The sequence below is a fragment of the Buceros rhinoceros genome, unplaced genomic scaffold (assembly GCF_000710305.1).
Source record: "Buceros rhinoceros silvestris isolate BGI_N320 unplaced genomic scaffold, ASM71030v1 scaffold10615, whole genome shotgun sequence".
NCBI lineage: Eukaryota > Metazoa > Chordata > Aves > Bucerotiformes > Bucerotidae > Buceros > Buceros rhinoceros.
This window is the reverse complement of record NW_010413451.1, coordinates 6,379-19,456: the sequence shown is the minus strand read 5'-3', so window position 1 is coordinate 19,456 and position 13,078 is coordinate 6,379. Positions and strand designations below refer to the sequence as shown.

General features: G+C 46.5%; 1 protein-coding gene across 1 annotated transcript; it reads right to left on the bottom strand.

The window, feature by feature from the left end:
* Positions 1-2,632: 2,632 nt before the first annotated feature.
* On the bottom strand, positions 2,633-12,670 carry FRZB (frizzled-related protein). Its single transcript, XM_010136736.1, has 6 exons — positions 12,592-12,670; positions 11,932-12,027; positions 7,147-7,212; positions 4,913-5,117; positions 4,616-4,679; positions 2,633-3,030 (listed from the first exon to the last, which is right to left on the bottom strand). Exons 1-6 carry the CDS (start codon positions 12,668-12,670, stop codon positions 2,920-2,922), a joined length of 621 nt encoding a protein of 206 aa, XP_010135038.1. The 3' UTR covers positions 2,633-2,919.
* Positions 12,671-13,078: the final 408 nt, after the last annotated feature.

Sequence of the window (13,078 nt, the reverse complement as noted above, 5' to 3'; positions counted from 1 at the left end):
AGGAGGCAGCTCAATCCCCATCGCTCCACGGGGATCCCCAGCCGTGCCAGCGGCTGCTGTATGGGAAACTCCTCCACGTAACAGCCCCCCGCCAGAGCCCTCCCCCGCCCCGAGTGTGACTGCTAGGAGGCAGCTCAATCCCCATCGCTCCACGGGGATCCCCAGCCGTGCCAGCGGCTGCTGTATGGGAAACTCCTCCACGTAACAGCCCCCCGCCAGAGCCCTCCCCCGCCCCGAGTGTGACTGCTCAGCCATCCGAGAGGGCTCTTGGATGATGGCTGCCGAGACGTTGCTCTCACAGAGGTGAACACATTTCAACAAGCTCTCCCTCACCTCTTCAAATGCTGCTCCCTTAGCTGAAGGGAGAGAGACAGGTAACCAAATCCTCTCAGCTAGCACGTGCAGAGGAGAGCAAACCCAGTGCCAGCACCTCCGCTCTCCAGAGGAAGTCACCACCCTCCTCCGCTCCCTGGAAATGCACACCAGCAGCGGGTGATGACACTGAAAACGGCTGCCTCACCTCTGGTCGCCAGCTTGTTCATCAACGAAGAATGGACGTGAGATTCAGCCTAGCAAATAAAACGGGAGTTAAAGCAGATCAGACCCCGGTTCTCTGCCGTTAATGAAGTAGATCTATTTCCTTCCTTTCCTTTGCCCCCAGAGAGCATTATTTTTGCTTTGACTTTAGCTAGGGGGATTAAAGGATGAAGCAAGAGCATCTTACTTTAAGAAAGCCATGAAGGAGATGCTGGATGCGGAACAGGACCTTTACAAACAATTCAGCTGGGCAAAACAGAACCTGTTAGCAGATACCGACCCACCTGGAGTGCAGGATCGGGGCGACAGTGAGGGGAAGCAACACCATAAAACTCCACGCAAGTTGGAGAAGACAAAGAAAACCAACCATTTTTGCACCACAGACTAAACTGCATGCGAGGGTAGGTGAGTCTCAAACTGAGACCTGATTAAATGAGACGTAAAATGACGACCAACTTCGCTTTCCTCGGAAGGGGGAGACGGCAGTAGTAAAGAAATTACTCAGAAGTTGGGTTTTCTTGGCTTTTTGTGCAGCAGATTTTAGTCTCACATCAACTGCCTGCTATTCACTGATGTCTTGGGGGGAAAAAAGGCCAATAACTAAACAATGTGATTTGACAACGGGCTTCCCAGGACTTGCTGCTTCAGCGATCACACTCCCCTTGCCATACCTACTGCGACCTCCACAGGCAGAAACCTGCCCGCCAGCAGTGCGGCTGGAGAACACGGGAACCACGCGACAGAACGCACGAGAATGGAAGCGCCACGCCCCAATGTCCAAAACACACCACCGCAATGTTTGCAAACGGGAAGAGCTTCGTTGCTGCTGTTGTTTAAATAATTCTTAACTCTTCTAATTCAGCTTCCTCTTCGAAAGCCCTTCCACAGCTTCTGAGCCAGCAAGTGCTGGGCTAGTTGGCGGAGAGTTCACTGCTAGCCTTCAGAGCCAAACCGTCCCTTAAATTACCCCTTTACTCTGAATTTTAAAATAAATAAATAAAGCCTGAGTGCTGCAGGACACAGTTCTATGTTTCAGCTCACTTGGTATCCAACCCACGGGAAAACTTGCCTCTGGCTGTGAACTGGAAACACAAAAGACTGTTATCATAAATATTCCCTGGTATTCCTTGGGTTTGCTTGTTACCGTATTTCCACGCTGTCTAACAACTCAGCACTGTTTCCTGAATGAAAGGCAGCCCTAACGAACTTCAGACAATGCTGACAGCCGAGAGCGCAGCAGCCCCTTGCACCCTAGGCAGAGCGGGTTCCCCTCCGCAGACTACAGCAAAGAGGAGCGTTCTTTATTTACCCCATCTTAATTTCTTTTGAGGAAGGGAGCATAGGAAAACAGCAGATAAATTTCCAGCATGTTGGCACTATCTACAAAGAATGCTACAAAAGCACAGAAATTAAATTGGTTTGCTTTTTGTATCTTCAACAGTAATACACAAAACCAGAACATTCGTTGAAAAGACACATCAAGCTCTGTGTTGGCAACTACAATTCTTTTATTGGCCATATTTTACTGAGCATTGAACGCTTGTTTATGTAGGCACAGATTTAAGAATAACACCACAAAATCAAAAGGATAAGGTGCAGACCTGTACTGAGAAGCAGGCCTGGTAAGTCAGTCTACTCCTACAACTCAGCAGAGAAAAGACCGAAAAGGGGATAAAAACTGCTGTTGTAAGAGAAGAAGGAGAGTACAAATGACGCCGTGCGGTAACCGAACTGTACAACCCCTCCCGCAAGGTCCAGAGCCCGGGAAAACCCAGCTCCCCTGTGCACCAGCACACCATACTTGTCACGGGAAGTACCTCAAGTTCGACTTTGGCTTACACAGGTGGTTTATTTATAAGAAAACCTAACGAAGGTGTACTGATTACAACAGTTCTCTTAACGTCATTTCTTTATGTATTTCAGAATAAAACATGATGCACCTCAAGATAACAACCTTCCCCTAAGGCAACACATCTCAGCAACAGTGACCGAGACGAGTGAAAGGGGGAAGCCAGCGGAGACATGACTTCAAGTGACGGTCTTTGCAAGATCTCACTCCTACTTGCACCAGAATTTTCTCCCTAAGAAGGTTCAGGAGATAAAACGGTAAATGCAACATGTTCTCATCTTTCCTCTCTCATAAGGGCAGTTTTCTACAGCTCTTAGTAACAAAAAAAAAAAAATATTTCCAGGGCTTGCAAACATTTGAAAAAAAAAAAAAGGCAGAAAACAGGAGGGAGAATAAAAACTAATGGAAGCTAAGACATTATTTTGTAGTAAACAATAGAATATAACGTGCAATAGTGCAATTCCTCCTTTGCTGCTCCGACCATGAAGTCTCGGTAGATAGTCCACTGCATGTCACCGTAGGGCGTCCCACATCTAACTACGGGCCTGTCGGGCGCTGCTGGGTTTGCCAGGCTTCGGAGCAGAGTCGCTGTGTCCGGGCTCCCCCTTCCCCTTCCCGAGCTGGCGGAGTTTCTGATCCCAGCGCTGCGTATCGAAAGGCAAAGACATTACAAAAACAGGTTACAGAAGAAGTCAGTCATATGTAAAGCAACTGCATGTGTTTGGAAACAGCAGCAAAAAAATAAAAGGCGTCGCTGTTTCCACTGCATCACCCCGTGTTGGGCTCAAATGGTGGAGTGTGAGTTATCAGTAAAAGTCGCTTTAAATAGAGAAACCATTTCCTGGCCTTCCTGTCGCTTCTCTGAATGAAGGGGCTGGTAGAAGGCTTAACGGCTTCAGCTCAAAAGCACCTCACGGTCTAAATAATAAAATTTAAATGAAGCTATTCATGCAGTCTTTGGGGGAAGCAGGATGAAAAAACAGTCAACCGATTTCCATTAATGAAAAAAAAACCCTATTATTTATTTGATTTTACTTTTCCAGGTAACCACAGTACGAAAAAAAGGTCATAAATACAGTTGGTACAGCTGGTGATGCTTCTCGACAAAGAGGTTACGATGGGAAGTAGGTGGTGACGCGGCACGGTCCTGAGCAGCCCCAGGCTGGGCGCCAGGGCAGAGGCGGCAGGTCACAGGCCATAGGGAAGGAAGGGAGAAAACAAAGCGATTTCCCCAACAAACGATACTCCCACCCAAGAACTGGAACGGAGCAGAAGTCGGCCCACAGCAGCAACATGGTATTTGCTCTGCGGCACGAATTTCATCAGGTTCTGCCAAATCAAACATCAGCTTGGAATAAGAGCCCCGTGTCTTTTCACTCATGAAATCTCTGTGGAGGTGACAAATGTGCACAGAAGATCTTGTGTTTGTAATCAGAGCAGTATTTTCCTGCCAGTCACCATGAATGCTGTTGCAGAAAGTGCTGAGTGGAAGGGGAGACTGGTTTGCACAGGCACAACCGCTATGGCAAACCAGCTGCTGAGAAATCCTGTCAAAATAAGAATATTCAGTGGATAATGACGTTCCTAACAAGGCTGGAATCACTGATACTTCGTGGCGCATCAAAACAGAAAAAGGCAAATCCTTCCAGAAGTTGGAAGGCAATAGAATACACCTGAGTTACAAACCATCAGAATATATTGTCATCTATTCCTTGCGCTTGAGCTCACCGCTTCCAGTCTGCTGGGGTGACTTCTCCCTTACCACGCTCCTCCCTCATCCAAGCCAGGGAGGTCAAGCTAAAATAGTCACTAATCCTCACAGTGTGGTAGGAGAACTGTATCTAAAGAGTACTAACTAACCTGACTTAGACTGGAGAACATCTGCACAGCCCCCTTCTCTTAAGAGAACTGGATTGATAACCCAGCGAAGCAGGCGTGTGCTGCGGAACGCTCAGCAGCCTGAGCCTCTCCTGCTGCTTGCTTTCTTGAGACGGAGGTTTCGAGTGCTGCTGCGCTGCTCTGCTCTGCTTGGGGGTAATTCAACGGATCCCTTGAGTGCATTCAGCACGCATTTCTGAGTCTTATCGCCAGGAACACACCAAGTTAACTTTTGGTATTTGATATTAATTAACTGGGGCAGCAAGTGTATTGTCTTCCCTAATTTTCAAGGATTAGGTGAACATTTCATGATATCTGCAACATTTGACTTAGGGCGAGGTATTTTCTTACCTTTACTTTTTTACCGAGACGATCCTTCCATTTCTCAGCTATGGAGCCTTCCACCAAAAGTAACCTACACAACGGAGACAACCAGTGACTCCATCGACAGGCATGCACAAGCTACACAACCCAAGACATGCACCAAGTTCCCTGTGCCCGCAGAATGCCTTGTCCCCCCAATTACCACCATGGAGATGTACAGAGCCACACCACGTTTTCCTTTCCTGGGGGCTCTGAAGTTCAGCTTTATGGGCAGGGGAACGAACAACAACAAACAAGCTCCAAGGGCAACGCAGAAAGAGTTACCTGGAGCGCTCTTCATCTTCGTAGCCCATAATGATGTACTCTTCGTTGGCACTGAGTGGTGGGCACAGGCAGCCGGAGTTCGTGTGAAGGTTTACAGTGTCCTTTGGGATGTTCACCAGTGAAGATTTTAGGATCTCCTTTACTTCCACTACTGCAGTGACGTCATGACATTTAGTCTTCACCTCCTTCACCTTAGCCCGAATGACTGGGAAAATCAACAGCATGCAGTCAGCAGCAGCAGATAATGCAGGTCCCCCCGCTCCGAGCCGTTCTTGGTGACCTCTGGGTCACCGTGCCTTTTGCACGGTCCATTATCAAAAGCTGAGCTGAACTCCAGCAACATCCCTGCCCCCATCTCTTCACTTCATTACTTCGTCCTCCACTCAGAGGGTCCAGGGAACTCCGTGTATCTCATAAGCGTATAGTCACGAGCAGGAGTTACGTACCAGTGAGATTTATGTCCTGTTTAAGCTGGGCTCTAACTTTAGCATCCCTTCTCCTTCGCCCTTTCCACTTCAGGTGTTTGTATCACTCACTGTACGCTCCCCTCCTTCCTCAAGCTGTAACTGCTCCTTCTTTGGCTACATGAAGTTCAGATGACCAAACTTAGTTTGTCACTCTCAACCCTTCAAAAACAGGAACGTGCATTCAACCTTCTTGTACCGCTCCTTCTGCCGGATGACAGGCCCTTACCTTTTCCGTTCTCTCTCCAGTGACCCGGTACCAATCTGCTCTGCTCTTTATGAACTCCAAACGCTCCTGCTCTTGACCTGGTGACCTGCCTAATTGTTTCCTCCCTCATCCTTTCCTTTTGCCTTAAGTTGCGCAGGAGGGAAAGTTGCCTTTCAAAGGCAATGCTTTTTGTTTCTCTTACGGTGACCAGTGAACTGATACCACATGCAAATGCAAAGCCCATCCAGATGTCACGCTCCAGAGAATGCCCCATCTTTCACAGCCTGCCAACAAGAGTCTCTTTCTGTTACAAAGGGCAGGTTCCCCACACTCTGAGTTTCTTCTAACCTATGTGAGAAAAGAAATAGGAAAGAAAGAAGACCCTGGACTTACACATCTCCTCTCTTCACACTTTGCCTGTAAGGACCATCAGCCAGCACGTATTGCAGCCACTTTAAACACCACCGCCAACAGTTAACTGCCTTGTGCATTTAACACACCCGTTTACCCCAAGTGATCCACTTTCTTAAAACCTCTTAGGATTTCAAAACAAAGACCTGCTTTAGTTTAGAGGAATTTCAAATGCATTTTGAAACTTCTTTAATTTCAAAAGCTTGAAAAGATGGGCAGTGGCGCACTTCAGTGACTCTCGACCACGTGCGAGTAGCCGCTAGGGAACAGTCACCCTGTAATTATTTTCCAAACAAATCCACCAAAACAACATAAAGCTAACTGGTCACCTAAAAAATAATAAAGAAGTTGACTGAACATAATTACAACTTTTCAGCTGTTGATAGCATCTATTTTTAGATAAGTTCATCTGACTATAGTTGTGTAAATGGGTAAGTTCAATAAATATTATGGAATCACTATCATGTAAACGAAGACTTGGGCTTCACTGAGCCTTAGGCACATAATGACTGGGAAAAAGGACAGGCCCGTCTGCTCAGCTCCTCTGACGGTTATTCACTGGCTTCCTGCTTAAAACAAACAGCAGGAAAAGTAACAGTCTGGACCTGCGACACGCCTGAAGACCAGGACAACCTGGACAGGTGAAGGCCTAATGCGGACGCTGTGGACTTCCACAGGTGTTCCTGACAGCGTAACACCGCTGGCGAGATGCTCACTTCGGCTTCGATACACGACGGGGGAAGAACCTAGTGCGCCTGCTGGATCCCATGGAGGTGTGAAAGTCAGTACGAACATTATTTTTTGCAGAAGCACAGTGGAGCTGGAAACCAAAGCGGCAGTTCAGGCTGAGCAGCCCACAAGGTCATTTTTGTCACGTTGCTTTTCACACTGAGGATGTGCACCAACCCCAAACGCTTGCTGAAGCGATGCTGAAATAACACTCAACGTCAACAAAGACACTCCTTTACTAACACATTAAGCTAATGCCCTCCATTCTTCTAACATCTGGAGATGTTCAGGCCACATCACCCTTCTGTAGGAAGTACCACTGCATTAAACATCAGTATGTGGGACCACAGGCTTTTTGAATGAAAGCTTCCCCCTTACTGTAGCTTAAAAACACTGGGAGCTGGCCAGGCAGCTGTTCTTACCATAGTTGTAATTGTTGCGTAGATAGGTCTTCTGGGTAGCTTTCATAGGCTTACATTTGCAGCGCTCTACAAAAACAGAAAGTTTTGTTTAGAAGAGTGTATGTTCAGGGACCATCTCCCCGAAAGCCCCCGCTCACACTTTGCGAAAATTTCACCCAACTGACTTATGACAGGCAAACGAAACTGAAGAACACAGGGCGTTCCTGGTCTGGTCTGCTGGAAGATGCGGTGGAACTGTCCATGAGACCTCAACGGGTTCTAGGACAAAATTTGACATGCCGAAATTTAAAAAACACATCCAAACCAAACCACTACAACCAACGAAGCCCTCAACAACAATACGAGGACTTGGAGCGTGAAGTGACGAAATCTCCCCTTTGACGCCAATTCAAGGTTTAGTCTTGGTCTCCCGTGTGCTCGCAGGTGCTGCAGTTTCACGTCCTTAGCACGTCGTCTCTTTTCCGTGCTGCACTGACTGAATGCCCTCCTTTCTGCACCTCGAATCGTACAGACCGTAACACAGGCACACAAAGAAAATGCTGTGAGAGGGCACGATTCAACGTTTGGTTGGAGACTACACATCCCAGCTCGGTTTATAAACTGGGATACTATGGCTAGCATTCAACATAAGGAATATGATTTTTGTAGCTAATTACCAACGTAGAGTTAATCTTTGGAGCTGCACCATGAAAGTTCTCAGCCCCTTTACATCTGAAGATGTCAAAGAGCTACAGTCAACAGATGAAGCACACCGGAGGGTGGTGGGACCGAGGGGCGCGTGCCTCCTGGCTTCTGGGATGCTCCCAACAAAACGAAACCTCAACCACGTCTCTTCAGCAGCATCTGGCTGAAGGTTTAAGAGTGAGTGAGTTTAAGAGGCTGAAGAAGTTCACATGACTGCAGGTGTTTGGTGCTACCTTGATCCTGCTCCGGGCTCTTCCGCAATTTTTGTGTAAATTGTGTACAACTTTATTATGACCCAGAATCTCAGGTTTAATTAAAACAGGGAAATTATTAGCCCTTACGGCAGTAAGGACGGGCTTCGAAAGACAACGCCAGCGAGTGCTGTCAGAGCAGCATTTCCAGTGGTGCAGCTTCCAGACAGCTGGAAACAATAACAGCGGTAAAAACATTTTCACTAGCGCCCAGGGAGTGCTAACGCTGAAGCTGCAGACCCGTGTGTTCATTACCACCACCAATATTTCATGGCTGGTTGGTCTAATGCAAATATTTACTTATTTCAAGCTAGTGCCTAAGTGGGGTCTGGAGGAGTTGTTTCAAACAGCAGGTCCCAGTATTACGAACACTTGGTCACCTATTTTGACATTTAACTTAGTACGTAAGTGGAAGTAGACATAATGCAGCTTATTTCTATACACCATCATTGTAAAATACCAACTTATGTAAGCTGGTGATTTGGTTAAATCTAATATGAACAGTCTGAAAAAGAACTTTTATTTGCTATATAGGATTTCTGCATATTAAAAAAACAAGAGATGCAAACATACGGCTATGGACTTCTCAAATCATACTTATTTTCTACTGAAAGAATTTTTGTAGTTGAAAAGACAAAAAAAAATTCGCAGGAAAGAGGAGAACATTTCAAAAGAAGCGTGCATTGTTTCCTCGAATTTCAAACACATCTTCAGGAATCTATATATAGCATCCTACAGACTTCAGCTTTTGTATGAGACTGTCTTAAAAAAATAAAGGCAGAGAAGGGAAGTGATTTTTGGCTTCCCTTCTGCCTGCAGGAGCTCATGCATACTTCAGGCCGAATTATGGCCCATTTTATAAGCTGCCTTGAAACAGGCCATAAAAGATGTGCTCCTCTGACCCACGCTCACGCAGGCATCTCAGCGTTCAAGTCCCACAATTCGTACACTTAAACATCCTCCTGCTCTACAGTACTTTGCTTTGCAGCACAAGCAGAATAAAATAGTCTCAATTACAAGAGAAGGATACACAGCCTCTCATTACCCTCGGTTTTAAGATGGTAGTGGATTATTTTATTAATTTGAGGAATAGATTTTATTAGTCTTATTCTACAAGTAAATTACATTCCTGCCCAGGTTCTCCTAGTTGTCCTAGTGCTTTTCAAAATTACATTTCAAAGAACTTTACAAAACACTGCATCATTCCTCATCACCTCTTAGAGACAGAGGAACTAACACAGAGTCACTTGCCAAGGTCAGTTACTACGTCAGTCGCAGAGCCAGCATCAGTTCGTCTCTCCCAGGTCCTGGTGTGGTGACTTCCAAAGGAGGCACCGCGTGGGTGTTACAGAACACACAGAATCACAGAAGGGTTGGGGTTGGAAGGGACCTTCAAGATCACCTAGTTCCTGCCAAGCGCAGCGACACCTTCCAGCCTTGAATTCATGTTTGATTGATGCACGTTTCTGGCAAAGTTGGGCTTTCCCCAGGGAGTGGGAACACCCACAAAAGGTGGCTACGAAACTATACCGCATCTCCTGATGCTGAGGGAAAGCCGCTCTTACACAATAGTCTCCTCTGAAGCTGCCAGAGTCACCAGAAGAGCTCTGGAATCACGACAATGTTATATCCCAAGCACCAAGACGGGCAGCAGAGGCTCACACCAATACTGACCTAGATCTCAGCTAACTTTATCACGAAATATTCTTTTTTAATACCAGTCAATACAGGACTAGCAAAAGCTCAAAATCTATGCCTTCGACAGCTTCTCCCGGTAAACAACAAAACAAAGGGACGACATGGGGAAAGCGTTTTCCCCACGGATCACTGCCAAGAAACGTGCCTCTTAAACACACGTGCATGCACAACCTAAAACCTGTCTGTCACCCTGACTGGTACCAGCACACAGACCTAGCAATTGCCTCCCTGATGAATTAAGGATAAAAAAAGCCTGTGGAAAAGTTTCTGAGTGACGTGAAAAGCATCTGGTGAAGCAGACAACGATGTGGTTTACTGCTGTGAGAGATAAAAAAGTTCTCCCCAAAACCCCGGGCAGACTCGGAGGGAAGGTTTCTGCCAGAGATAAAAGGTGCCTGGGGCAGGGGGAACTCCTGAGTACTGCTCCCTGCAACCACTCGCAGCAGCATGTGCAATACACTCCGGAAACCATACAGCCAAGTCCAGGTTTCCTTAAAACACAGCAGGTTGCTTGGGGGGAGGAAAAAAAAAAAAAGAAAAAAAAAATTTCCACTTCCAAAGGCAAAATTCCAGTACTGAACAGGCAAATGAAGCGATTCTGAACCATGGCCTTTTGGGTGGTTAAACTGTGCTGGTCGGTTGAAACAGGTGTAGTGCACTGAAGCAAAAATTGTGTCTGTACCGCCAAAGGCAGTGGTAAAAGTATTACCCTTCCTTTCCACCAGCAAGTTTTCCGTGCAACTTCACCCTGTTTTTTGGATGGGATTGTTTTAGGTCTGGTTTTGCTTTCGCTAGTTGAAAAGCATCGTGACTGCAGCAGTGGAATCTGGCTCTTCTCCACTGCAGGGTCACTCACTGGTCTCTCAAGCCACCTGCATCTCTAAGCACAGGCAGTACTAAAGATGGGGTTAATATTTTTGGTACGAGGTGAAGGTATCCAGCTCTACCTTCACAGCCGAAGTAAAGCTTGTACGCTCTTTGTACAGTCCCTGCAGAGCACAAAAGCCACACCGTCTCAACACCACACAAGTGAAAATGGCTTAAAGCTCAGAAGATGCTAACACGGATAACAACAATCTTTAGGTAGTCTTTCAGACACGGTTCTGTGCTCAGGGCAATTTCAAGTGAAGCTCTCTAAGAGGTTTGCTTCTGTTGGGTCTCTCTCATTGTGGATGGCTTCCTAAAGGAGGTACGCTGCCATCTGAACAACATTTTGCACCCGCGTAGCCACCTTCACACTGGGACCCACTGATCGCGTTTGAAAACTGTTTTATAAACTGAGCATTGTTAATATCTTTCCATAATTTGGTCACAGAGATTAATGCTGGAGCTGTCCAGTGTTACATAGGTATCTAATTTTACATTCCACAACCCCTCGTGGGTGTTTATACTAACAACCTGAGCATCAGTGTACGCTACAGCTAGCAGCGCCTCTGGGGATGGGAAGAACGATGGGCACAGCGACGCTGCCGAGTGTCACCTTCTTGTCAAAAGCCTGAGAGGAAAGTTTCTGAAGGAATCATAACAAAAGGCACAGAAACCTACAGGCGTTGGCTTGCTTGAGCAACAACCGTTCTGTGATCTCTCAGCTACCAACCCAGGCTTCACTGCTTCGCTTGGCCTGTGACTAGTGGGAACACTCAAGCAGTTTTAGGCAGTTCCAGCAAAAACAAAACAAAAATAAAGAGCAACAGGGGCCCTGCTGGAATAAAACCGGTTTCACAAGGTCTCAGCCTTATCCTCCACAGGTTACGGGAATTTTGCCATTACCTACAACTTCATTTGCAAACTTTCAAGTCAGAACGAACCGTTCTCTTCACTGTTTTGCCCAGTGAAAAATCCATGACCACTGCTCAAGGCAAAACTTCTAACGAAATCGGCAGAGCCCTCCTGATCTGACAGAAGTTTCGCCCTGGTAAAAGCAGAAGAGACGAGCGCTAAGAGGTGGGCTGAAGAGTTCACGGAGCTGTACGCTGAGAGGTGCCCCCAGCCCAACACCCCACCTGCCCCCAGCACACAAAAGCTCCATCTACCGGACTCCCAGACAAGACAGAGCATTTAAACGTCTCTTGGAAGCCCTCTCACTTCATCAAATCGTAAAAGAATGTGAAAGACGAGAGGTGGTCAGACAGGTGTATAAAAGCGTACTCACCGATGCCAGCGCCTCTGCAGTTGCCGTTATTGGAATCCATAGGGAAATCTGGCATGGATTCATAAAAGATGGACAGAAAAGTTAGTATTTTTAATACTGGATTATTTCAACACACCAACTTGACAATGTTTTCTCTTTCTCCTTCTTTTATAATTGAGTTATGTGATTTTAATACACTAAATACTCAAGAGAGCTCAAAGTTGTAGAGGCCAGCCTGTTAAAGTTGACGTGATTTCTTATCTGACCTTCACCTGAATCCAGCAAATTGTGATAAACGCTGAGGCAGGTGAAATATCCCATTTCCACTGGGGCACAGGTTTAGGATGAGGATGGCAATTTATGGCGTGAACCGACAGCATCTACAGAAAGTACACACACCGTTTGCATTTAATTAGATGATGAAGGAGGAATTACTTTTGGTTTGTTTTTTTGGTTACCGAGGAAATCAAACCAACCAACCACCGTCATATCATTGAAGCAAATGCCAAAACAAATGTTTCAGACATTCCCCTTCCCCTCAGTTTAAAAACATGCAGATTATTCTGAAGGACAGAAAAGGAACAGAGGAAAAAAAAGGCACTATGCCCAAAGGACTGCTTTTAGACACATTCCTAAGTGGAGCGTGTCCCACATGGGTAAAACGCATCATTTCAAACCTACCGTTCATTAAATCACACGATTTAATAGATTTATACACGTACTCGATTATGAAAAGCAAGGACGGTAATGCATACAACATCGTACGAGTTAAGGAAAAGATAAATGCAAGAGGCACAAGACTGGGGAGAGAGGCGGTAGACTTTGTCGTGACACACAGAACGGAGTAGCAAAAGACCCCTGCAGAGAAAGCTCTCCAGATTCACCGCCTCTCTCCTTCGGCCGTCTTGGCCAACTTCTGCCAAGGCTGCCTCCAACGCTGCCGGGCTCTGCACAGGGCCAAGGCAACTCTTCCTGGGGCTTCGTGAGGTCCAGCAAGCTGCAATTGCTATTAAAATCGGTACCTCGGTTACGAAGTAACGGTTCAGTCACACCTCCAAAGCACACTCCCTTTGCCCCACGAGGTTATTACCACGGACAGGAGAAAAATTTATCAGTAGAGGAGGCCAGGGAAGCGTCAGGTTAAACGCTTACCATCTTCACAGCCACG

Excerpts from the sequence above, each read along its gene's own strand:
- FRZB (XM_010136736.1), bottom strand. The coding sequence starts at position 12,670 with ATGTTGTATGCATTACCGTCCTTGCTTTTCATAATCGAGTACGTGTAT. Across the intron at positions 5,118-7,146 it reads ACGCAACAATTACAACTATG|TCATTCGGGCTAAGGTGAAG; the intron begins GTAAGAACAGCT and ends TGATTTTCCCAG. Across the intron at positions 4,680-4,912 it reads GAAGATGAAGAGCGCTCCAG|GTTACTTTTGGTGGAAGGCT; the intron begins GTAACTCTTTCT and ends TCCGTTGTGTAG.